Genomic DNA, 27,452 nt, shown 5'->3' with positions numbered 1-27,452 from the left:
AGGCTGTACAGTCAGGCCGGTGTCTGAGGGACACACAAAACTGAAGGTGCTGGTTCTCTTTGATCTGGAATCCTTTAATTCCCTGTCCTAGCTTCGAGTAGCTTGGAGGACTTCATTTCCCAGGATGCTCAGCGGCGGGGCGCCCGGAAGGCTGTGCACCCTCCGCGGGGCATGATGGGGGAGGTGGAGATTTCCATCATGGCGGCTTCCATTTCGGGCTACACCTTCAGCGCTGTATGTTTCCACAGCGCCAACAGCAACGCCGACCACGTAGGTGCCGGGCCCCCTGCCGTGGCCGCTGGGGCCTTCGGCTTCCTCCTCAGGCCAGCGCCTGCGGCCAAGCGACGACCACTGGAGGCTCGGCCTTCAATCCCCGGGACAAACCGATGAGCTGGTGACCCAGGCGGCTCCCGCCCCCTTCCAGCTCCTGCACCCCGCGGGCCCTTCTCTGGCGCTCTCGGCCTCGGGCGGGTCCTGGCACAGCACTTCTCAGTCCAAAGGACCTAAAGCGCCCGGCCCCGCCAGTGTCAGGAGTCGCCTAGCCAAAACTGGGTGCCTATCCCTCGCTGAGAATCGCGCTTCCAGACTTGAGTGCCTTGGGTGGGTCGGGATGGAGTTCAAAGGTCTGGGTTGTAATCTAGGAGAGGATCCAAGTCCTGACCCCCGGCCACACGGGTCGTCGTATCTGTCACCGTTCATACTTATCAGATGTGGCTGTTTGGATATTTTTTTTTCACCCCAGTGGAAAATGGAGAATGTGAATAGACACGTTAGGTGCAGAGTCTTGTTTGTACTTCCTCAAAGTTGCCTGTTTAGTTGTCAGCGAGTGTTCTAATCCCCGGAACTTGTTTTAATAGGGAAGTGACAGGCCCACTTATGAGCGATCAGAAATGTACAGGCCGTGGAGTCCATAGGAGCAAAGTCTTTCTTCGGTGTCTTTATTTTACGAATTGCCTTTCAATGCCGGTGACCTCTGGAAATTCTTTGTGAAATAGGTGCTTTTACAGGACATAATTTGCCCACCAATTAGCGATTTGTGTGTGTGTTGTTGTTATTGGTGAACGATTTAAATTCATTAAATAACAAATTGGGCTTTTTGTGGTTGTCATTACAAACAACAGTAGTTAGAAGGGAAATTGGATTTGGTTTGATGTCACTGATCTTCGACTCCATTAATAAAGACTGATTCTGAAAAGGCGATTCCATGAGTATACTGAGTGGAATGAATTTACCGTTCTTTTCATCTCTGCAGTGTTGATGGCAGAGATTACTGATAGGAATATATTCAGCATTGCTTTGTTTTTTTTCCTAAAGACAGCTCTGACCTACTAGCCTTTGGTATTGTAGTTGCTCTTAATAATGTAAGTGGTTGTAATGTTGCTAGTGTCCATGGACTGCAGCTATGAGTTCAGGGTGCTTATTGATTCTGTTTTATAGAGTACCTAGGAATATCATAGTTTATGTATAAGACAGGATTATTATAGAGATAAGAAACTTGGACAGTATTTCTAGAATCTGCCATACTTCCATTTGTTCATTTGTTATTTATTCTTTGTTGTTTTGAGATAGTGTCAAGGCTGGCCCTGAACTCCTGATCCTCTTACCCCCAACCTCCTAAGTGTGGGGATTCCAAGGGTATGCCATTAAACCCAGCTCTAGCTTTCTAGTTATTTAATAGCAATTTCCTTATATTTATCTTCTACTTGGCATGAGGAAAGAAATTTTATACAAGGCCAATAGTTTGAATTGTGTTTTATATGATTATACATTTTTGTATTAACCTTACCACAGTTATGGATGTGGAATACTTAAAAGTAATGTCAGGCCGGGCGTGGTGGCACACGCCTTTAATCCCAGCACTTGGGAGGCAGAGGCAGGTGGATTTATGAGTTCGAGGCCAGCCTGGTCTACAGAGTGAGTTCCAGGACAGCCAGGGCTACACAGAGAAACCCTGTCTCAAAAAAAACCAAAAAAAAAAAAAGAATGTCAGTTTTAAAGTTGAAGAACCAAGAATTTACTTTTTTAAAGATGTGTTTGTTTAATCTAGGAAAATTAATCTAAAGCCAAACTTATTCTGTGGAGTTAAAGTTAGCAAACATTTTGAAATCATTTTTGAGATTATAATTACATCATTTCTTCCTTTTTCTCCCTCCAGACTCCCTTTCCCCCCACACACTTATACTCCTTCTTGCTTTCTTTCAAATACGTGGTCTCTTTTTTTTTTTATTAATCATTACTATATGCTTATACGTATGCATATATACTCCTAAATATAACCTGCTTAGTCTGGAAAATGTTCCTCAGCTGTGAGGTTTCAGGACTGCGCGTTTGTTTTGGATAACAATTGGTGTGCTCTTCCCTGGGGAAGGCTCTCTCCCACTCTTGACACTCCTTAGACGCCTGTAGTTCTTTTAGTAGGGTGGGCTTTTGCCTGACCACTTTGGCCTGTCTATGGGTGCCGTCCTTGTTCAGCTCATATTTAGGCAGTCGTGTTTATGAGACTTTATGAGCATAGCTTCTGACAATCTCACAACAAACATCATGGTCCTATGGCTTTTACAGTCCTTCTGCCCTCTCTTCTACTATGTCCCCTGAGCCTTTGTTATGGGAGAGTTTTGTAAATGTATTCATTGGAACTGTGCTCCACAACTCTGCATTTGGTTGTGGTTTTCTGTAATATTTCCATTTGTTGGAAGGAGATGTTTCCTTGCTGAGGAGTGGGGAGTACACGTATCTGTGAGTATAAAGACAGATGTTTAGATTGTTGTTAGGGATCATGCTGGGTTAGTAAAGTGATGCTTGTAGCTTCTCCAAGGTCCCTGACTTCACTAGCACAAAGGAGTTGGTTAGGTATCTGGTATCAGCCGTGGCTTTCTTCTTATTGAGCAGATCTTAAGTCCAACTAGAGTGCCGATGGTTATTCCCAAGGTGTGTGTGCCACTACTGCAGCCTCGGAGTTAGTGTGATATGCTGGTCATTGCTGTGGTTCACAAGTGTTACAGCTGGGTAGAACTGTCAGTTGCCTCCTTCCTTTGGAAGCTTGAACGATGCCTTTTGGTACTATAAAAGCTAGTCCTTGGGGTTGGTGGGTGGATTTAGATCAGTTCCAGCTTGGGGCTCTGGGGTCAGTTTTCTGAAGTGCATGGTGTGTCTTCAGCAATAGGGACTCCTACCTCTTGGAGGCAACCAAGGACAGTAGCAATGAGATCATTCTGGCTTGGGACAGCCCTGGATAACAACTCAAAAGAAAGTTTTTGTTAGTGTTCTTTTAACTCTTGAAGGAAAGAGACGTTTTCTGAAAAGGACCAGATAATAAAAGATAGTACCTTCTCTCTTTTTAAAAAGTTTTGGAGCCGGATGAAGTGGCGCACGCCTTAAATCCCGGCACTCAGGAGGCAGAGGCAGGTGAATTTCTGAGTTTGAGGCCAGCCTGGTCTACAAAGTAAGTTCCAGGACAGCCGGGGCTATACAGAGAAACCCTGTCTCGAAAAACCAAAAAAAAAAAAGTTTTGGAGTCATATGTCTCTTTAACACCTCCTTCCTCAATTCTGCTATTGTAAAGAGAGAACAAGGGTAGACCATGAACAAATGAGGTGCTTATTCTAATAAGAACTTATGTATAGCACTGAAATTTGAGTGCCCACTGATTTTTAACAGTTCATGAAACATCTGTTTAATTTTTGCAACCATGTGAACATGTAGAAACCATTCTTACCTTGCAGGCTGTGTACTAACAAAGTTGGACCTGTGGTTTGCCTCTTCCTGTTATAATGTAATACAGTACTCAGTGCTCTCAGCCTTCCTAATGCTGAGACCCTTTAATACAGTTCCTCACGCTGTGACGCCCCCAACCATACAGTTATTTTTGTTGCTCCTTCATAACTATCTTGCTATTGTTATAAGTTGTAAATAACTGATGTGCAAGGTATCTGATGTGTGACCCCTGTGAAAGTGTCATTCAACCTCCTAAAGGGCTCGTGACCCACAGATGGAGAGCCACTGACGTAATAGTTACTCAGATAATCCAGTCCAGGGATAAACAAACATTCTTAGGTAACTTTAGCATGTTTTGATGTCATATGAGGGTTTTTTTTTTTTTTTTTTTTTTTTTTTTTTTTTTTTTTGAGACAGGGTCTCTCTATGTGGTCCTGGCTATCCTGGAACTCCCTATATAGACCAGGCAACCAACAACCACCCACCACACCTCTCAGGGGCTGTAGCATTTATGTACCTGCTGAAAAGTTCCCAGAATTTCCAACATCACACAGTTGCAGAAACTATCTGCAGCTGGCAAAACCATGCCTCTGCTAGAGCATGAGGCAAATCATAGTTATCTGTTACTGACAGTCCGAAGCAGCCCCAATCCCCACACCTGGGGTTAAAATGAAAACACATTCTTATAGTATTTCTGTGTTTTTTAAAGAAACCATGATTCCAGAATTCTCAAAAATGTCACTACACTACTATCCTGGACCACCAGAACCACTTAGTCGGTATTTCTAGTAGTCATAGTCATCTGTTTTGAGTCTGAGGGAATTCTTGTCTTTTTTCCCTGCAGTGCTGGGAATTGAACCACTGACCCACATGGATCCCCAGCCCAAGACTTGTTTTTGCAAAGGAAATCTGTATATTAGTCAGATTTAAAGACTGCTGAGTTGGGTAATTGGGAAGTTTGGAATACTTAATCTCTTGTGGAGATGCTGGCAGTGCTGTGGTTGGAACCCAGGGCAGCCCATCTCCCAGCAAATTCTCTGCACAGCAAACATTCCCTCAAAGTCAAATACAAAAATTGAGGCCACAAAGTATCTTTCTTGCCCTCTCCACTCACAGATGTAGACTAGCAACTGGAAATGTTTTTAAACTGGGAGTGTGTGTGTGGCTGGTTTGATGAATGAGCAGAGAATGGAGTGTTTTGTAGAGCAGGGCCTTGTTGCTGCAGAATTTATGCAGTTAGTATCTGATGTACAGTAAGTGTTGGGTGTGCCATAAGTGCCGCAGTCCTAGCAGTAAACAAGCACAGGCGCCTGCCCTGAGCTTATTTTAGCCAGAGTAGGCACTGATGATCCTGTAAGTCTATGGCATGGCAGATGATGAGAAGACAAATGGAGGCAAGATATAGGGGACGAAGTGCCTAGCAGATGTTATTTCCTATATGTTGGTTGGGCAAAGCCTCTCAGTTAAGGTACCGTTTGAGCAAAGGGAAGGAGTAAGTCTTGGGTCATTCAGGAGAGAGATTACGAGACAGTGGGTTAGTTTGTCCTCTCTGCAGGAGGGTTATTTTTGCTTATAGGATATATCCTCACCAGCCATGCTTGTACTGAGCATGGCTGCAAGAGCTCCAACTGGTAATTTGCAAAGAATTCTATATTGACTGTGTTAATAGGTGTTCTCCACAAGTGTAAATAAACTTGGCGTTTATTAGATGGGAGCTAGTATGTTGGCTGAAATCTTGATTTCCCATTCCAGCTTATCCTGCCATTGTCTGTATTGTTCGCTATTAGTGGTGGTTTTAAAGCAATAAAGGAAGTTATATGAAGTCATAACTTCATAAAGCAACATGAAGTTATATGTGACATTATATAAGTAACCATGGCATATTTCTGCTTCTTGTGATTGTTTAAGCATGCTGTGGGACTGTCTAGGATTTAAGTAATGAACTCATTTAAAACAGGAAGACTTGTTGATTTACAATGATATGTCATTTTGGAATATTTTCTTACATGTGATCCTACTAATAGATTAGACCAGCTTGCTGTGGTCCAGTCACTGGTTTATAAAACAGCACTTTACATGCCAAACTTATTTGGATTATTGTTAAAATTGATATAAAATAGTATATCCTAATTTCCTTTTAGTTTTAATAAAAATTACCTTTAAGTTTAATCAGCTATTTTCTTCTATTCTTTTAGGAAGGATTTTTGCTGGGAGAGGTAAGACAAGAGGAAACTTTTAGCATCAGTGACTCACAAATCAGCAACACAGAGTTTCTGCAAGTAATTGGTAAGCTTGTTGTCTTTAGAAATTTTTTTCATATATAAGTTTAATTTTATGTGTATGAGCATTTTACTTGCATGTATGTCTGTGTGCCATGTGTGTGCCTGGTGCTCTGGGAAGTCTGGTGACCTAGAAGCTAGAAAAGGTTTTCAGATACCTTGGAATTGGAGTTACACACAGTTGTGAGCCACTGTGTGGGTCTTAGGGATCAAACCCAGGTCCTCTAAAAAAGCAACCTTAACTGCTGAGCCATCTCTCCAGTTCCAGAAATACGCTTTTAAAAGTGTGTACTTGTTTGTTTTATTCTCTGGTTCCTAACTGAGAGTAGAGTTCAGTTAGATAGGGTTTCTTTGTGTAGCCATGAATGGCTGTCCTGGAGCTTACTTTGTAGATCAGGCTATCCTCAAAAGAGATCGCCTCGTCCATCTCCTGAGTGCTGGGATTAAAGGCACGTGCCACCATGCCAGGCCTAAAGTAAATCTTTTAAATTTTGTTTTTACTTATTTATTTTTAGTTTTTATGTTTATGGGTGGCTTGCCTAATGTATGTCTGGGAACTACATGTGTGCGAAGAGGTTGCTCTATCTCCTAGAACTAGAGTTATAAATGGGTATGAACCATCTCTATCTCCTAGAACTAGAGTTATAAATGGGTATGAACCATCTCTATCTCCTAGAACTAGAGTTATAAATGGGTGTGAACCATCTCTATCTCCTAGAACTAGAGTTATAAATGGGTATGAACCATCTCTATCTCCTAGAACTAGAGTTATAAATGGGTATGAACCATCTCTATCTCCTAGAACTAGAGTTATAAATGGGTATGAACCATCTCTATCTCCTAGAACTAGAGTTATAAATGGGTGTGAGCCACCATGTGGGTGCTGGGAATTGAACCTAGGTCCTCTGGACAAGCAGCCAGTGCTCTTAGCTGCTGAGTAAGCCCTCCAGCCCCTAAAGTAAATATTTTCTTAATAAAAACAAGTTATATAAGATGTTATGTCACTTAGAGCAGACAGCTATAATTGTGAGTCTTTTTCTTTTTTTTAAAAGATTTATTTATTTTATGTATATGACACTATAGCTGTACTGATGGTTGCAAGCCATCATGTGGTTGCTGGGAAATGAAGGTTTTACTCCAACCTAAAGATTGTCCCGGAACTCAGTCTGTAGACCAGGCTGGCTTCGAACTCAGAAATCCACCTGCCTCTGCTTCCTAGGGGTTGGGGTTAAAGGCATGTGCCACCATTACCCGGCTCCAACCTAAAGATTTATTTATTATTATATTTAAGTACACTGTAGCTGTCTTCAGCCTTACCAGAAGAGGGTGTCAGATCTTGTGAGCTACCATGTGGGATTTGAACTCAGGACCTTCAAAAGAGCAGTCTTAACCACTAAGCCATCTCTCCAGCCCGTGTGGGTCTTTTCTAAAGCTGTTTCTTACTCGGCTGGCTTGATTTTTACCGAATCGATATGTGACTACTTGATAGCGTCCTCAAAACCACAGTAAAGCAGAAGCCTATGGACGAGTCTCTCGCCGTTGCTTATTTCAGCTTGGGCTATAATAAATGAAGGTGTTGTCTTAGTCTTTCCAAGAAGGATCAGCAAAAACAGCTCCACATGCTCCTAAGATAATGCTAGACCTCCACAGGAGTGCGAGGAGGGCTACACTCAGCAGTTACTCTGGGGAAGACTGCTGAGAAAGAGGAACTGGGGTATGAATGTATCCTCTCCCTTTTAACCAGTTTCCTTTTGATAAACAGCCTAGTCTTTTCAGAAACAGCGTAGTAAACATATCATCAAGTGGCAGTCTTCATAAGCGGACTGGAGAGAGAGGTGCTTTATTGATGTAGCAAGCGTGTTAAAGAACACACACTCTCTCTCATCTGTGTGAGTGTGTACATGTGAATATAGATGCCTGGATCAGCTCCGTTATAGGCAGTTGTGAGCTGTCTGACGTGGGTCCTGGGATCTGAGCACCTACTCTTGGGTTCTTGAACCTGGGGCCTCTGGCAGGAGGACTGCTGAGCCGTCTCTCCAACCCCGAAACACAGAAGTTAAAGTGAAGCTGAGTGGGGTCTGAGTTGTCACACTGGCACCAGATCATCAATTTAAAGTCTATTCTAATGGCTTTCTAGTACAGAGAATGGGGGCAAGGGTAGAGATTGAAGTGGCGTCAGAAGTGAGAGCGAACGGCTGACCTGTGCCAGAGTAAAGACTATAAAAGCGTTCACACAACCCTTCCCTGCCATGCAAAGACATGTTTTATGTGCAGGGCCTTTCATAGGGAAGTTTAGGGTTTCATTTTGCTTAACTCTTTAAAATTAAAAAAAAAAAAATGGGTTAGCAGGATGGCTCACTGAGTATGAGGGCTTGCAGTAAGACAACAGCCTGAGTTTGAGTCTCGACGTTCCCATGGTAGGAGGAGAGAGCCAGCTCCTAAAGGTTGCTCTTTGACCTCCACACCTATGCTGTGGCATGTGTAGGTGCACGCAGGGACCCGAATACATGTTAAATTCTAAGTAGTGGAATTTTACTTCTTAAGTCATCTGTGTGTGTAGTAGTTTATCATTGGCACCTAGGATTTTAAAATTCATCTAGTAAATAAAGGCTAAATTGATGGATGCAAGGCCAGTGAACTAACTCAGTAAACAAAGGCACTTCCTACCATAATGTCCTGAGACTGACTCCCGGACCCACATAGTGGAAGGGAAGACTAAATTGTTCCCTGACCTCCACATAGATGCTATGGTGGTTGCAAGCACACAAATAGATGGTTTTTAAAAATCTAAATTGACAGATGTACTTAAGTGATGGCAAAAATTGCATTTCCAGTATATATTCAAGTATGGATGTCAAATCCAGGCCCTCCACATATACTAGACAGACATTCCCTGTGAGCTGCTTGCCCAGGTCATGTCTGTAGTGTGTCTCTAATCTGGTTTGTAAATTAAGAAGGAAACTGCTGGACAGTTTATCTTGAGGACAACTTGTTCAGACTTCAAAACTTGCTCTAGGGCTTTCAGTAAACAAAATAGTGTTACCTTTAAGTAAAAGATAACTTTTCTTTTTTCTGAATCCTAAGTAATATTTTTGCTACCCGTGCTCCACATCTCAGTGACTACCAATGCCTGAAGTAACTCAGGGCTGTGCACTGCATTATTTTAAGCATCAAAAGAAGGGACTTTTGTAGATGACATTTTCTCTTTGTGTCATGAGTTGGTGCCATAGTGAGGCAAATAAACTCTTCGTCAGTGTCAGTCCTGCATCCGGGCATGTGGTTTGCAGTGTTACCGAGTGAGAATAGCTGTCCTTGAAGGCTCTGGTTTTATATTAATTGAGGTGAAATTATTGCCTAAAATCCCAAAGCTGTCTCTTTTGAAACAGTAGGTGATGAGTCACTCTCTCTCTGGGAGAATCTGGTAACTAGAACTGAAAGTCAGTTAGTCTCATGCTCTTCTGAAACATCAGTCCATGGCCCCCGGTGAGCTTGAAGCCATTGTTCATGCTGCCTAACCCAGCATCTTTTCAGAAGCTGTTAGGATCCGTCTTATAAATGACTGTCTCCTTTAATATCAACCAGCCTAGAAAGAGTCACTGGACAGCCAGCGTTCCAAACACCTGGCCCAAGTTGTCAGGCATCATTAGATGGTTATTAATGGTAGGAAAGTTGAGGCCCTCTCTTCCCAAGCTGTCCCCACAGCTTTTATCCAGGTTGATTAAAGGCTTCCAGTCAGTGGCTACTTTTTCCTTGATGCTTTGTTTAAATAGGTAAGATTGAGTGAGCCGTACAATAGCTGTCAGATGTGCACTCACCACACAGGGACACAGGACACCCGCAGGCCTCTCACTTCCCACTCGGCTTTGTTCTGAGACTGTCTCTGGGTGTAGTGGGAAGCGGTGGCACTGCCGTCCTAGTGTACACACGGTACCTGTTTACGAGAACAACATGGGCTTGGTTATCCTAAATTTTGGTTTAAAAAAATCCTGAGATAGGGGTTGAAGAGATGACTCAGCGATTAAGAGTACTGACCCCTCTTCCAGAGGTCCTGAGTTCAATTCCCAGCAACCACATGGTAACTTATCACCATTTAATGGAATCTGATTCCTTCTTTTGGTGTGCATGAAAACAAAGCACTCATATACATAAGATAAATACAAAAAGTTTTTAAAACCCTGAGCTATTTTATAGTTGCCTATGCCTTATATAACTAACTGAGTTGATTTCCTTTGTCTGATTACAGAAATCCATAACCATCAGCCCTGTTCAAAACTCTTTAGGTAAGACACATTTGGTTTTGTAATTTTGGGTCCTTATTGAAAAAGTTGTTTGAAACCAGTAAATTTAGGCCTGTAACTGATTATAAGTTTAGTTAAGGGTACTCATCTATTTTCTATCTTTTTTTTCTGTTTGTTATTTTGGGGGTTTTGTGTGTATGTGTTTTTGTTATTGTTTGGTTGCTTGAGAAAAGATCTTGCTAGACTTGAACTTGCGATCTTCCTTCTCAAGTGTGCTACCATGCTTAGCTCCAGAATCCTATTTATTGAATGCTGTATCTGAGGAGCTGTGCTCCAGTGGAAAGAGGGAAGGGTGGCTATGTAAATCATAGTGTCAGTGGTTAGAATCAGCCTTCCCCTCAACCTCCTGGTTGTGAATTCTTTACTTATAGAAGAAAGTTAATCAAAGACCATATATAGATAAAATTGTTTATAGAAATCACATATAAATGTACATTTAATTTTGAGAAAAATGAAAAATGTTCAGTGATCAGCTTTAAAATAAAAGGAGCTAGGAGCCAGGCAGTGGTGGTACACATCTTTAATTCCACCACTTGGGAGATAGAGGCAGGTGAATTTTTGTGAGTTCAAAGCCTATACAGCAAGACCTTATCTCAAAGTTAAAAAAGGAATACAAACGTTTCTGTCTGTGTTTGAGTTCATATGCACCGGTTCTGTAGCATGGCTACTGAAGGACAGAACCTAACAGCAGAGAAACAATCTGAAGGAGGAAAGCAGCAGGAGAGGGGCACCTGGATCGAAGAGTAGATAATCCCAACCTCCTGCCAGGCCTCTCTGTCCCATGGCTGGATGATGGCAGTCTTCACTGCTGAGCAAGCCCTTTACTACTGAGCTACATCTCCAGTCCTCTGTCTTCCTTCTCAACCCATACCCTTTCACCTGAGGACTGAGCTGTGTGTTTCAGAAAATTCCCCTGCCTCTGCTTCTAACCCCCTATCCCTCCCAGAACCCAGGCCAGTGTTTTCCTTCCAGTGTGCCTACATAAACATCAGTCATTGTTCTTTGAGACAGGATCTCAAAGGATTATGTAGTCCTGGCTGACTTGAAACTAACTTATAGACCAAGTTGATTTCAGACAAATAGAGATCCCCCTGCCTCTGCCTCCCAAGTACTAGTATTAAAGATATGTGCCACCATGCCTATCTTTTCTTTAGTGTTCCTGATAGCCATGTCCTTCCTTCATCCCTTCTAGTCACTTTGCCTGGTTCTTCTGCTGTTTGTCCCTTTTTGTCTTCACCCTGACCCCTCTGCAAGCACCTAGCACTCCTGGGGATTTCTGTCATCCTCACCCCACACATACACCCTCATTCTTAAGGATTACCATCAAGCAGGGTGGCTTCCTGTGAGGCCACAAAGTAGCCAAGGACCTCAAGTCTTTCCATTTCCACATAGCTAAAAGAGGAGCAGGGAAGCCAGGTAAGCAGCCGTGGGTTCATCTGGACAGACCATCAGGTTTTGGACCACATATCACCTCTATGGATGCGTCTGCTCTGGGCCTGACAGAGCTTTGCTGGGCATGCTTTGTCTCGCCATCCTGAGTAACACCACAAGACACTGCAGGTGCAGAACTTTCAGAACAAGGATTTGACTCAGACTTAGAACTGAAGGAAATCTTAGAAATCATCTTTGTACTTCAAGTTTCTTGCTTGGCAAAGAAGCAAAGGAGAGTAGGTAGGGTAAGTAGTCTGTCCTTGGACCTGCAGTGAGAGGTGTGACTGAGCTGGAGCGGGGTCTCTTGACCTCCGAGTCAGTTTCTTCCCTGTATCTTGAATGTGTTCCTGCCTGTGGGGCGTGTGGTGGGAGGAGAATGGCATTCCTAAGACTATAACCAAGGACAAGGAAGGACCCTCCTGTGAGTATATCTGACTGCTCACATTGGTTTGTTCTGGAGGTGAGCAGACAAAGCTGTTAGAAGCTAGCCAGACTTGGCTTCCAGTCCAGTCTGCCTGTCCCCTTAGCTGTGCAGTTTGGACCATGCTTAGCATATGCAAGACCCTCCATCATCCATTTGGCTAGCTTTGCTGTCTCTTTTACAAAAACAGCAGAAAGCCTTGTTGAATTGGGATGAACTTATACCTCAGCATTGTGGCTGGAACATGTACTAGAAAAGCATCCAGCTGAGGGTCTGTTAAACATCCACAGATGTTCATTTCCCCTCATTTCTCAGGAAATGAGTTGCTGTTATCTTTTTTTTTTCATAAGTAATTGATACTTAGAAACAAAGTAGTGGAGCCATTTGAAACCACACATTTTGTAATTCTTTGATTACTTTCCACACATGGAAGGAATGTCTTTTGAATGGAGCAATCTCTCAGTAGCATTTGATACAAAATGTAGCTCCCCATCAAGAAAGCGCTTAGACTGATTCTCTGTTTACCAACCTTGGAGTAGAAGCACTTGCATCTATCAGGGTTAGATGCTCTGTAGGCCCTGTGGTTCTGTCTATTCACAGTATGATAGCATTTTAATTATTTTTTTCTTCTTTAAAAAACCAGTTTTTATGATTATGCGAGCAAAGTGAATGAAGAGAGTTTGGACAGAATTCTGAAAGATCGGAGGAAGGTATGTTGTATGTATTACTTGCTCCAATCTTGACGTCACATCCTGGCATGGGAAAGGAAGAACAGTTAGAACCCATGGTACCGGCTTGTGTTAGGGACTCTCTCTTGGTGCTGGAGATGAAACCCAGTACTCGGCTACTGAGCTACACCTGTGAGCAGGCTTTAAAGGTAAATTATGGACTTGGAATTGTGTTTACACTCTATCATTAGAAGGATGGATGAGTCTTTATAATGTGATCTCATTTACTTAAACTTGGGTGGGGGGCGGAGACTGAACTTTAATACAGAAAACTATTAGTAGTACATGTGATGGTTTGTATATGCTCTGCCACTGCACTATTAAAAGGTATGGCCTTGTTGGAGTAGGTGTGGGTGTGGGCTTTAAGACCTTCATCCTAGCTGCCTGGAAGCCAGTCTTCCACTAGCAGCCTTCAGATGAAGATGTAGAACTCTCAGCTCTGCCTGCACCATGCCTGCCTGGATGCTGCCATGTTCCTTTCTTGATGATAGTAGACTGAATCTCTGAACCTGTAAGCTAGCCCCAATTAAATATTGTTCTTATAAGACATGCCTTGGTTATGGTGTCTGGTCACAGCAGTAAAACCCTAACACAGTTGAAATGACTCTGGATGACTCATTCTCTTTAGTTTATAATTTGAAAAATAATTTTGTAGATTTTTAATTTTAAAAAAACTTTAAACTCATTTAAAATATCATACCCATGTAGTAGTGTATTTCTTGATCCTATCCACTTCCACCTCCACCTGCTCCTTTTAGACCTCTCCCTAACATTTGTCTCTTTCATCTTCATGCCCTCTTTGTTCTTTTAACTCACTGAGTTCAGTTGGTGCTGCCTAGATGTACATGAGTAACCTACCAGTGTCCACACACCCAATGCAACATGGCCTGCCCTCCTCTGGTGGCATTCAGTTGCTGGAGCTCTGCAGCTTCAGGGAAACCTCATAAACGTGAGCTAGTTTTATAGTCAAAACAATAATCCTGCAAAATGGCAATTATTCTGGGCAAGGTGGCATATGCCTGCAATCCCAGAACCTAAAAAGTGGAGAGACTGCACAATCGGGAATTACAGGTTCTCATTGGCTAAACTGTGATTTGAAGGCCAGCCTAGGCTACCTGACACCTGTCTCAAAACAGCAACATCCACCACCTCATGCCCTAAAATTTGTAGGGACTGGAGAAACGGCTCAGTAGCTAAGAGTGCTTGCTCCTCTTCACGGGACCCATGTCAGTTCCTTGTACCTACGCTAGGCAACTCACAGCTGCCTGTAACTTCAGCTCCAGGGTATCCGATGTTCTCTCTGGCCTCCAATGGCATCTGTATACACAATGCACACACATACATACAGATCAATTTTAAAGAAATAAATCCCTTTTAAATTTTTTTTTTAAATAAATGAAGGGGTCAAGATATGGTTCAATGGCTAAGAGCACATCTACTTTTGTAGGCAACCTGAGTTCCATTCCCGGGACCCACCTGACAAGTGCTTAGTTAGGGTTTCTATTGCTGTAAATAAAACACTGTGACCAACCCAATTATAGAAAGGTCTTCTAGTTCCAGAGGGTCAGAGTCTGGGATGGCTGGACAGCATGACAGGCAGGCATGGAAGCTGAAACAGCTGAGAGCTCATATCTCAAATCAAACAGGAAACAGAATGAGAGTGGCATGTGGCTTTTGAAACCTCAAAGCTCCCAGTGGCACATTTCCTTCAGCAAGGCCATATACCCGCTGAGCCTCCCCAAACAGCAACTGGAGACTTAAGTATTCAAATATGTGAGACTTACGGGGGACGTCTCATCCAGCCACTACCATGGGTTCCAGGGTTTGGGGTACATGGTTTGCATAGCAAGGCACTTTACCTACAGTCGCATCTCACTAGCTCTCCACACAAGTTCTCTTTTAAAAGGAGGGAAGAAAGAAAGAAAGGCAAAAAAGGGGGAGAGAACAGGCAGGTTACAAGATGTAAAAAGAAGTCTAGAGTAGCCAGGACACACATGAAAGGAGAACACAAAGTGGAATGAAGTGCCATCATTTCCCTGTCACTCTGGCACAGAGTTGGAAGCACTGGCAGTGTGGGGGAAATGAGGAGGGAGTGGTTGGTGAGTGGAAATCAATGCATCTCAGGTTCATTGTACGTGCATTTACCCGAGTGTCACACACTCATTGGGCAGTCATTTTGAGCCATGTCACAGAGATGGAGGTCAGAGGGTAACTGTGTGAGTCCTTTTTTTCCTTCTACAGTGTAGATTTTAGATATCACACTCACGTCAGCAGTCTTGGTGGCAAGCCCCTTTACCTCTTGAGCTACCTTACCAGCCCTGCACACTTGATTTTTTTTTTTTTTTGAGTTAATTTTTGATCATTTCACTTTTAGGAACTTTTTTTTTTAAAGATTCATTCATTCATTCATTCATTTATTTATTATATGTCTTCAGACATTCCAGAAGAGGAAGTCAGATCTCATTATGGATGGTTGTGAGCCACCATATGGTTGCTGGGCTCAGGACCTTCTGAAGAGCAGTCGGTGCTCTTAACTGCTGAGCCATCTCTCCAGCCCTTTAGAAACTCTTTACTGTTACCAATTTTTTAGTTATGTGGCCCTATATGGGGTCACAACACAGTGTAAAAAGCTATGCTACATGTGTCACTGTAAATTCATTTTCTAGAATTTTGTACTAATAAGATTGCTCAGCATCTATTTTCCACGCCCTACAGCTGGCATCTTTCACCAAGCCTAGTTATTTTGAGATTCCTCCCTGGTGATTTGTTCTTTATTACTGTACATGAGTCCAGTATACAGGTGCACCACAGTTTACCCAGTTTATCCATTCACTCATCGTCAGAAACGTTGTTCTTAGTTCTGGGCTAGCCAAGGTAAAGTGGTCATGAACATTTGTTTACAGGGGCTCATTTGGATGCATTCGGAGTTAAGTGAGCTCTTAATACTTTGCTGTCATCTGGTTTTGTTGCAGAAAGTTATCGGATGGTACAGGTTCCGGCGAAACACCCAGCAGCAGATGTCCTACAGGGAGCAGGTCGTCCACAAGCAGCTCACCCGCATCCTCGGCGTGCCAGACCTGGTCTTCCTTCTCTTCAGCTTCATCTCGACTGCCAACAATTCTACTCATGCTTTAGAATATGTTCTCTTTAGACCAAATCGCAGGTAAACACAGCTTCCCACCAGCTGTAGATAAAAAGAGAGACACCAGGCCTGAGGGAAGGGTGAAGCAAGGATGAGGACCAAAGCCTGGCTCCCTAGCACCTGTGTAAAAGTTGGGCATGGCAGCCTGCATCTGTAACCCCAGCACTCAGCAGGCAGAAACAAGTGGGTTCCCAGGGTCTTGCTTGCCAATCAAATGAGTTAAAGTGGTTTGGGGATCAGAAAGTATCACGTGGATGTGTTTGTTATTCTTATAGGTGTACACTTAATTTGCTTCCTTGTGACCCATTATGCAAAAATAGTTCTGCTTCATTTGGAGTCTGATTATAACTTTAGGACACACAGTGCACAGACAGAAATTGTAAAAATGAACCATTATGGGCCGGGCGTGGTGGCGCACGCCTTTAATCCCAGCACTTGGGAGGCAGAGGCAGGCGGATTTCTGAGTTCGAGGCCAGCCTGGGCTACAGAGTGAGTTCCAGGACAGCCACGACTACACAGAGAAACCCTGTCTCAAAAACCAAAAAAAAAAAAAAAAAAAAAAAAAAAAAAAGAACCATTATTAGTGATGAGGCTTTCGCATTGTGACCTTGTGAAAACATTATGTGACCACGTTTTCTGTTTGGGAGTTGCAGAAAGCTTTCCTTGTGAGCATAGGATCAGTAGACAACATCAGTGTAATAGTTACAGTTTGGTAGCTATGCCTAGGATTTCATTAGTTAGCCTCTAGGTTTCTCTTAGGGATCTGTCAATCACTGACCTGCAGGTAATGTTCTGAGCCAGAACCGCTGCCCTCAAGGAATGTGCAGCAGAGTCTTGCTTTCAGGGAAAGGAAGTTGCTGACCTTGCGTCCGAGATGGCCTCAGCCCTTTGAATTAGCTTACCAGTGTCAGAGGCACAGAAGCCTGCTGCCAAAACCAAAAAAACAAACAAACAAACAAAAATAAACCAAAACCCTGACCCTTTTGCTTTTTGTTTTTGAGGTAGAGTCTTGCTCTGTAGTCCAGACGACGTGGAATTTGCTATGTAGAGCAGGCCAGCCTTGAACTTGTAGTGATCCTCCTGGGTTGACTGTTTGCTCTCTTGAGATGGTGTCTCCCTGTGGATCCCTCATAGACCTGGTAGTAACCATGTAGCTCAGAACTGGCTTGTGTAGCTAAGAATGACCTTGAACTTCTGATCCTTCTGCCTCTACTTCCTAAGGAATGCCCAGATTACAGGTGTGTGCCACCGTGTCTGGTTCCTGTGGTACTGGGTATTGAGCACAGGGCTTTGGGCACCCTAGGCAAGTACTCTACCAGCTGAGCTATACCTACAGCCTTCAATCCCAATCCTTCTAATTTTTTAAAAAAATTTTATGTATGTAGGTGTTTTGCCCTCATGAATTTCTTTATATTACACATGTGCCTGATGCTAGTGCCACCAGGAGAGGGTGCTGGATCCCCTGGAACTAAAGTTACAGATGATAGTGAGCCATCATGTGGGTGTTGGGACTCAAACCCTGTCATTCCCAATTCTTAAAGGACGACTTTAAAGCCTGGGAGTGATGATATACACCTGTAAACCCAGCAGTGAAGTACTGAGCCCAAAGTTCAACACTTAGCCAGGCAACATAGCAGGAGAGCCAGGTATGGTGACATATGTCTATAATCCCAGCACATGGAGGCTGAAGCAGGCAGAGTGTACGTGTGAAGCCAGAATAAGCTATATAGTGAGACCCTGCCTCAGACAAACAAAAGAGAAATGCTGTTTTATTACATGCTGTTTTTCTCAATTCTCCTCATAGGTATAATCAAAGGATATCACTTGCTATTCCCAATCTAGGCAATACTAGCCAGCAAGAGTACAAAGTGTCTTCAGTGCCAAACACGTCTCAGAGTTATGCCAAGGTCATTAAAGAGCACGGGTAAGTTGAAAGGTAAACTGGGCTCTTTGGGGAATGGCATTGTCTTTGTTGATATTTTTCAAAGTGTAAGGAGAAATGTAAAGTCACATTTGTTTTAACTGAAATTGAAGAAAACCAAGTTCTCTAGGCCATCACCACTATCACCACCATATATCAGAATTTGTTCTTAATAAACTGTAGAAATGATCCCTAAAGCTGAGTGTGGTGACTCATACCTGCAATCCCAGCACCTGAGAGGCTGAAATTGGAGGTGGTCATAAGTTCAAGGCCAGCTTACCAAGTAAGACCCTTCCTCAAGACAAAGCAGCAACAACAACAAGCAAAACCAGTCTGCTCTGTAGAGCATGGCGGTGCATTCTTATAATCCTAGCACCGAGGAAGAAGCAGCAGTGGATTTCTGCTGACTTCCATGCTCGCCTCTGCTACATAGTGAAACCTTGTCTCAGAAAGATAAAAATAAATAAAGATAAAAAAACTGAGGCTGTAGAGTTACTTCAGTAGAGATTAACTACTTGTGCAAGCATGAGACCTGAGTTTGTATTCGCATCCTGTGAGAAAACTGAGAGGGAGGCTGGAGAAGGGAAGCTCGATGATTGAGAGCACTGTTGCTCTGCAGAGGACATGGGTTCTGTTGCCAGCATCTGCATGGTGGCTCACAACCACTGTAACTCCAGTGGTCTCCTAGGAGACCAAGTACCCACTTCTGGATTCTGCAGGTACCAGGTATACATGTGGTTTACAGACATGTGTGCAAATAAAACTAGTTAAAAATAAAAGGCTGGGCTGGGCATAGCACATTTATGACTCCTGCACTAGGAGCACACAAATAGGAAGGTGCTTGGGACATGCCAGTCAGCCAGCAAAACAGCCAAAATGGAGAAGCTCAGGTTCTATGAGAGACTCTGTCTCAAATAATAAGGTGGAGAGAAATAAGAGGACACCTGACAGGGACCTCTGGCCCCTACACAAGCATACACATTGAAGCTCACTTTTATACACACATGAACAAACATACATGTGTACATTTATACACACATGCATACATGCACTACACACACTTAGGCAGACACAGACACACAAATAAAAGAATCCCTAAAAGTACTAATTTTTTTATACTTACTAAAAAGATAATTTAATTTTATTGTATCTTTCCTCAAGTTTTATATATTATGTTTTTAAAGATTTATTTTTACATTTTACAGTATGTATGTATGTATGTATGTATGTAGCTGTTTGTCTGGGTGTATATATGTCCATTCATTCATTCTATGTGCAGTGCCTGAGGAGAGCAGAAGAGAGCCCTGGCTCCTCTGGAGCTAAAGTTATGGATGCTCTGCTTGGCAGTGTGGGTGCTGGGACTGAGCTCAGGTCCTCTGCAAGAGCAGCAAGTGCTTTCGACCTTTGAGCCACCTCTTAAGCTGCTTTCCTTAGGTTTTAAAAAGTACAACAGCCAGATGTGGTTGCACACACCTTTAATCCCAGTACTTGGGAGGCAGAGGTGGGTGGATTGTCATGATTTCCACACCAACAGGGACTTCATAATGAGTTTCAGACCAGCCAGGGTTACATAGAAAGACCCTATCTAAAAATAAAAATAGTTAAAAAGAAAAAAAAAGGATAATCACTGGAAAATATTCTGTTTTTAATTAGTGTTCTTTTTTATTTCCTTTCTGTAATTCTATCGGGATAAGCATTTTAGTACCTAGACGTCACCTTTGAGGAGTCACAGCACACACTACTGTGGTTGAAGTGCTGTTCATGGTGGTTTTAGTAACTTTCACATCTTTTTTCTGTCTTTTAGTACTGACTTTTTTGACAAAGATGGAGTCATGAAGGACATCAGGGCAATTTATCAGGTTTATAATGCACTTCAGGAGAAAGTCCAGGTAAGCAGTATTTCCAGCTGGTTCACAGTGCTTAAGTCCTAATTCTGTAAATAAGTAAACAAACAAACAAATGTGTCTTCTAACTGACAGATAAATGAGCAGTGAGTGGTTCAAAAGTCAGAATGCACTTTGCTATGGTAACGGCTGTCAGATATCTGTCACATAATCCTGCCTCCTCGTGTGTTGAGGGGGAGGCACTGCACCACTTACTAATGCTGCTTCTCAGAACATGCAGGACCCTTTGCAGTCGTGCTTGTTTCTGGAAGTGTACCTTCAAAGGAGAGTTTGAAGACGGGTGCTGAGAACAGTTGCTCTGTCAGTTATATTCTAAAGGGAGACCGTGTCATGAGCTGACACCCAGTCTAGCCCTGCTTCCATCTAATCAGTTCATTTTTCTCCCAGCCACCACTATGGAGTGGGAGGATTGCAGTGGATCTGTCTCTTCCTAGTCCATCATGCACCAAGTGTCTATGGTACCACCTCCATGTGCCAGCTACAGGCTGACCGTCCTTCCACTGCACTTATATTTGAGAATAAGAAAAGTGGCAAAGCTGGAGCTCTGCTAGGCCTGGGAAAGACCCCAGCAGACAGAGGGAGGAGTGAAGGTAGCATCTAAGGTGGGAAAGACCCCAGCAGACAGAGGGAGGAGTGAAGGTAGAGTCTAAGGTGGGAAAGACCCCAGCAGACAGAGGGGGGAGTGAAGGTAGCATCTAAGGTGGGAAAGACCCCAGCAGACAGAGGGGGGAGTGAAGGTAGCATCTAAGGTGGGAAAGACCCCAGCAGACAGAGGGAGGAGTGAAGGTAGCATCTAAGGTGGGAAAGCCACAGCGCATGGTGCGCACGCCTTTAATCCCAGCATTTGGGAGGCAGAGGTTGTTGGATCTCTGTGAGTTCAAGGCCAGACTGGACTACTAAGTGAGTTCCAGGACAGCCAGGGCTCCACAGAGAAACCCTGTCTTGAAAAACCAAAGACTACAAGAAGATAGCGGGGAAAGCCTTAGTAAACGGGGAAAGTAGTAGAGAGCAGTTTCCAGGGCTTGTGCTCACCACACACTTGCAAGTGGAGGGAACGCTACTCACGCTCATTTGTGCCAAACTTCTTTCCTGGAAGTTTCTGATATTTTCTGCTATGGGAGGAATGTGCAGTGGAAAACAGCTTTTTGCTCTGAATTCATGACCGTGACCTTTCAGACTGTTTATACTAGCCAAACAACTTCTAAATGGTGTCACACATTACCTTGCTCATTAAAAAAGCCAGCTCTCATAGTGGTTATTGGTAGCTAAATTACATACATTCAAACCTCAGCTTTGAAACTTACTTTCTTTTCCAGATTTCCCTTATTACAATTATTTTCAGTTAAATAAATCTATCTTAGATCTGTTTCTTAATTTTTTATTTTATGTATTTTGCCTGTGTCTGGATGTGCACCATATGCATGCCGTGCCCCTGAAGGCCAGACAGTGGCATCAGATCCCCTGGAGCTCGAGTTTGATCCCTGGAACCCACTTAAAGGTGGAAGGAGGGAACTGAATCCACTAAGATTCTCTGACTGGGACATGTGGTCATGGCATACCCCCATCATATACAGACATTCTCATTCTGCATTTGTTAATTTTTAAAATTTATTAAATGTGTGTGTGTGTGTGCACGCACGTGCATATGAAAGCAAGTACCCACGCAAGCCAGATAATTCCATTGAGCTAAAGTTACAGATAGTTATGAGTCACCCAATATGGGTGGTAGGAACTAAGTTCAGGTTTTCTGTAAGAACAGTCCTGCTCTCAACCACTGGGCCATCTCTCCAGCCCCTAATGATCATTTTTAAAAAAATGATGACTAAAACTGATTCTTTGTTGTATTGATTAATATAATATAGCTTCGTGTACACACCCTTAAAAACAATCAAGCTAGAGAAGTGGCCCAGTGGCTAGAGAATGCTTGCTGTTCAAAAATGAGGACTAGAGTTCAGATCCCAGTGTCCACATAACAGACTGGGCATAGTCCTGTGCACTGAGCTGGCAGAGACAGGCAGTAGCTTCCAGTCTAGCTTTCAGCTTCCAATCTAGCCCAAAACCTCATGAATGCCATGTTAGGGAGAGAAACTTTCTCAAAGGAGAAAAGCAGGGAGTGACAGAGGGGGACACCTTGATGCTTTTCTCTCATCTGTGTGCGCACCCCAACATACAGACGGTTTTTAACATTTTTAAATTGTGAGCGATTCTTGAGACTAGACACTCAAGGTTGACTTCTGGCCTCCACATGCATATGTACCTGTATGCCCACATAAATGTTGCATATGAACACACAGAAGAAAAGCAATCCTGATCAGGTATGGCAGCAGACACCTGTAATCCTGGCACTCAAGAGGCTTTGGGGACAGATCTCCAGTTGGAGGCCAACCTGGACTACACAGGCAGTCTTGTCTCATAAAGGGAAGTGGGGGAACACAGCTCTGCTTTCATGAGCACTCAAGATTGCTCTACCTTATCTCTCTGCATTTAACTTTGATGACTTCAGTGTTTGGTAACCTTGGACGCCAGAAGGTGTGGATCTCTTGGAACTGGAGCTAGAGGTGCTTGTGAGCCTGCTGGAAATTGTACCTGGGTTCTCTGAAAAAAGCAGCTAATGCTCTTACTTTAAGTGCTGAGCCATCTCTCCAGTCCCATTTCCCATTGTAATGAAGCTGAATCTGTAGATTACCTCCTGCCTGTATTTGAAGCTAATCTTCTTTCTTGTGTTTTTCCCCCTCAGGCAGTATGTGCAGATGTAGAAAAGAGTGAGCGAGTTGTTGAATCTTGTCAGGCAGAAGTGAACAAATTGAGAAGACAAATCACTCAGAAGAAAAATGAAAAGGAACAAGAAAGAAGTAAGTGCCTGGAGTACGGTCTCCCATTCAGTATGAGAGACGGCTCTGTTCACTGTGGGGGGGGACTGTGCCTGAGCACAGGGTTCACTGTTGGGGGGAGGGAGGACTGTGCTTGAGCACAGGGTTCATTGGGGGGGGGGGAGGGATTGTGCCTGAGCACAGGGTTCCCAGGCTAAGCACGTGCTCCACCACTAACCTGCACTCCAGCCCTTCTTGCATTATTCTATTGTATCGCCTCTTTATATTTATCTTATACGTTGTCTCATTTTGTACCCTTGCTGAGCTTGGAACTTACTCTGTAGCCCAGGCTGGCCTCTAACTTGAGATGTGACCCTCAAAGCCTCTTAAGTCCTAGGATTCTAGGTGTATGCTGCTGTGCCTGATAAGGATTGCATTTTCTATGAGATCCACGTGACTTCACCTGTTGGGGAGTGGAATTCAAATCACGTGCTTACCATGCCCAGCTTGACTTTTTGTTTTGTTTTTGTTTCGTTTTTGTTCATTCATTTATCTGTTTGTTTGTATGTATGTATGTATGTATGTATGTATGTATGTATTTATTATGAACACCAGTGAGGTCAGTTTGCAGGAGTTGGTTCTCTTCTTCCAGGGATTGAACGCAGGTTGTCAGTCAGGTCCTCAGTCTGCTGTGCCATCTCACTCGTCCCGCTTTGTATGTTTGAGACAATGTTCATTAGTTGCCAGGCAGGCTTTCAACTTGCTGTATGGTCCTGGCAGGCCTCAAACTTGTGATCCTCCTGCCTCAGCCTCCAAAGTACATAGAATTTCTGTTTGTTTGTAGAGACATGGGCTCTCTGTGTAGCCCTGGCTTTCCTGGAACTCTCCTCTGTAGATCAGGGTGGCCTCAAACTCACAGAGATCCACCTGCCTCTGCTGGAATTAAAGGCATATGCCACCATGTCTAGCTCAGGGTAGCTAGAATTATAGGTCACATTACCCCACTAAACTGTTCATTACTTATCAAATTATCCATTAAATGACTTGAGACCATTTTTGAAAACCTGCCTTAATCCCCATAACTGTAAGGGAGGGTCTTGTATATCCTAGACTGGCCTTGAACTTTCTCTGTAGCTGAAGATGACGCATGTTAGGCAAGCTAACACTGAGCCATATTATCAAGAATCCTACAGTAAGCAACCACTAGGTTTACATGAAGGAGAGAGAGCATTCATTCCCTTGGCTTTAAGCATTTCCTAGTGAGAAATGCTGGTTTTATGCTATTCCCCTAGTTTCTAAAACTGAAACAAGAGGACCACAGAGAAAAGCTGAAGCAGGTAGAAATCAGAACAGATCTAAGAAATCTGGTCAGGTTTTTGTGTGTATTGACAATATCATCTGTTTCTAGCAACCGAATTCTTGGGGGCTGGAGAGATGGAGCTTGCTGTTCCTGCAGAGGACTAAGTTTGCTTCCCAGCACCCATGTAGGGAAACTCACAACTATATGTAAGTCTAGTTCCAGAGGACACAGTGCCCTCTTCTGGCCTCATTGAGCACTTTTATGCAAATGGTAGGCACAGACACAAAAACACATTAAAAAGAAAGCAGTATGGCATCTGCTAGGATACTGTAAGGAACAGTCCCTGTTCATGTGACTTGTAAAGGTATTCAGAAGGATTTCTAGTGTCAGCTGGTGGGCAGAAGAGCAGGATCTGGAGGTTCAAGCCTTTGTGGTGCATTGTGGGGCTGTACTTCTAATCAGAGTGCCTGGACTTTCAACTCTGGCTTCTTTTTTGCTTGTTTTTGTTTTTTGAGACAAGGGCCTCACTGTGTAACTGGTTAGTCTGATACTTGAGATGCAAAGAAATTAATGTAGAGAAAACATTTGTAAAATATTAGCAGTGATGAGTTCACAGCATTGCTGCTCCTTCCCAGATCATTCAAGTTGACCATTTAACAAGTGGAGCTAAAAAGCTATGAAGATATAGAACTTGTTAAGACATTCTTCCTGTTTCTGTGCAGGATTGCAGCAGGCCCTGTTAAGCAGACAGATGCCATCCGAAAGTCTGGAGCCAGCGTTCAGCCCTCGGATGTCCTATTCTGGGTTTTCAGCTGAAGGGAGAAGTACTCTGGCAGAAACAGAGCCCTCTGATCCTCCGCCCCCTTACTCTGATTTCCACCCAAACAATCAAGAAAGCACTCTGAGCCATTCTCGCATGGAAAGGAGTGTCTTCATGCCCCGTCCTCAGGCGGTGGGCTCTTCCAGCTATGCTTCCACCAGTGGCGGACTGAAGTTCACTGGAAGCGGAGCAGATCTTCTTCCTTCCCAGAGTGCAGCTGGAGACAGTGGGGAGGAGTCAGATGACAGTGATTATGAAAATTTGATTGATCCTGCAGAGTCCCCTCATAGCGAATACTCACATTCAAAGAATTCACGGCTCCTGACACATCCTGACGAGGACCCCAGGAACACTCAGACCTCCCAGATTTAAGTAAACAAATGACACTCTCCACTTGGCACTACTTTTCTTAATGGCTTATTGAGTGTTGTTAAGGACTTAATCTGTGGGGAGACCTGCTTTCTCAGATGCCGTGGCTCCTGAGGGGAGCATCCTGTGCATACAACTCCCAGAATCCTCTGTCCGCTGGTCCTCACCTCTGGGTACAGTGCACAGGTTCACAACAAAATCATTATGATAATCAAATTGTCCTAATTCTGGTGCGATTCATGGATGTACTAGTAAATTTAGGCAGAGTGAAACTCCTCAGTGTAGTCTGTTCTTTAAGATAAATCAGAGATCAGAGACTAAGCACAATTAGTCTATAAATACTAAGTCAGAAACTTACCTCTGCACTGTCATGCCTTGACATTTGCTCTTTCAAAGGGAAACGAATTTAGCAGCAGCCTTCAAAGAACTTTCTACGATGAGCCAAATTCACCTTTGCCAGAAAAGAAATTTTGTTAATTCCAAGAAGCCTAATTGGAACAAGTCAGACATTCCTTCTCTCATCTGCATGGTTTTGTAAGATGGGAAGAGAGGGCTTTGTTTCAACTTTTTTCTACTAGCCTGATATGTATTGTCACTTAAAATGGTGGCCTTTTTAAAAGTAGGAATACTAATCCCCAGCGAGGACTCATCTGGATCAGGGCCCGAAGTCAGGCCCTTGTCTTTTGGTGCACGCCAGCGATGCTGCGCTGCATGCAGTCCTGGAGGGAGGCCACACACCAGTAGATGGCAGAAGGGAGAAGCCAGGTCTGAGTCTGTAGTGAACAGACCTCAGACACAGTGGATTTAACTAAGTTCCTATGGAAAGGATGTAATGTACTTAGGTGTGGCGGATCCTGGGCTAGAGTTGTGGAGGAAAGACATTTTTGAGAAAATATCCAGGAATCTTGGTGACTACAGATCTACTTCAAGTATGAATAACCATACTTCTTTTTTTCCCCCTAAAGTTGCCATTTAGGGGATGATTGCAAATGTGCGGAGACCATTGGGATGCATTTACGCTTTTATTTAATTACTGCTTGTTTTCTAGTTTTGCCCAGAATGTGTGAAACCACTAAAAACCATTTTTGAGTATGTTGGGCTGCTGGATTGGAAGTGGCAAGACCTACCACATATGGCAATCAATCAGCCCATGATGCTTGGCGCTGAACTACCTTCCTTGGACTAGTTAAAACATGTAAGGATGAGGATACTGTGAAGGTTTCAGAGGAGTCATTTCGTTTGATAGTGATATTTACTCATAAGCTCCAGTGCCCAGTCTCAGACAGTGCATACAGTCTTAGAGATGAGATGCTGACCGTCGGGTCTGCGTTGTAACTGCTATCCTGGTTTTTCTGGGCTCACACCACTTCCGTTTGATTTGAATGTCAAGGGTCACTTTATCTGCAGTGCGTTCCAGCTTTTATCAGCTATCTGCTAGCAGCTTCAGCACGGTATGAAGTCCGGTCTGTTAAAGTGCCATCGCCATCTCTTCTGTTCAGATTTTGACATTCAGGAAAATATTCTTATTTTTATGCCATACTGAAATATACAGTGTATATCTGACAAAGCAGTTAAATGTGACAATAAAAACGTATTTAATCATGATACATTATTTTAGTATCTGTCTTAGCACCAGCAAGTTATTGCCTCAGTAGGTGTTGCCTATTGGGTAGGGTTTTTTCCTAATATTTTGTGTGTGTGTGTGAGTGTGAATGTCGGTGTGTTCATGTGAGTGTGTGTGTGAGTGTGAATGTCAGTGTGTGTGCACACGCGCGCAGGTACTAAAGCCCAGAGGAGGACATCAGGTCCCCTAGAGCTGTATTTACTGGTGATTGGTGGCCTTTAATACAGAAACTAGGAACTAAAGTGATTTTTTTGTAAGAGCAGTAAGCACTCCTAACCACTGACCCATCTCTCCAGCCATGCTAGGTAGGTTTTAAAGGGCATTAAAACGTGTCCTCAGTCTCCATAGGGACCTGTCTGTGTGGTTCAAGATGGATCTAAGAATACACCTTACCAGAATATTGATGTTGATTTCAAGAATGGTGTGGTGAGAACCAAGCTATCTGGAGAAGTCCCCATAGTGGATAAAGCTGAATGGCACTACCCAGAAGAGGCACTCTGGTTTGAAGTGACTGTTCCACTCAGGTCACCCAATAACTGGGAAGCAGAACTTGGTGCTCTGAGAGTATCTCAGGACATGTAGGCTCTCAGAACAGGGCCAGCAAATGTGCCCTGAACTCAGCAGAGCTGTGGCAGTTGAGTGGTGTGGAAAACAATTCACTGTTGGGATTGGTGTTTCTGGAGTAGTGTCA

General features: G+C 43.5%; 1 protein-coding gene across 1 annotated transcript; it reads left to right on the top strand.

The window, feature by feature from the left end:
• The first annotated feature begins 171 nt into the window (after window positions 1–171).
• Window positions 172–26,742, top strand: Abraxas2 (abraxas 2, BRISC complex subunit). The gene is made up of 9 exons (XM_021168731.2): window positions 172–270; window positions 5,910–6,000; window positions 10,237–10,273; window positions 12,787–12,853; window positions 15,844–16,034; window positions 17,818–17,937; window positions 19,739–19,823; window positions 22,576–22,690; window positions 24,671–26,742. The coding sequence occupies exons 1-9, from the start codon at window positions 172–174 to the stop codon at window positions 25,138–25,140; spliced, it is 1,275 nt and encodes a 424-aa protein (XP_021024390.1). The 3' UTR covers window positions 25,141–26,742.
• The last annotated feature ends 710 nt before the right edge of the window (window positions 26,743–27,452 follow it).

Source organism: Mus caroli, unplaced genomic scaffold (genome assembly GCF_978045245.1).
Source record: "Mus caroli unplaced genomic scaffold, Mus_caroli_1 scaffold_8, whole genome shotgun sequence".
NCBI lineage: Eukaryota > Metazoa > Chordata > Mammalia > Rodentia > Muridae > Mus > Mus caroli.
The sequence above is the reverse complement of the archived record's forward strand: the minus strand, read 5'-3'. Positions and strand labels throughout refer to the sequence as shown.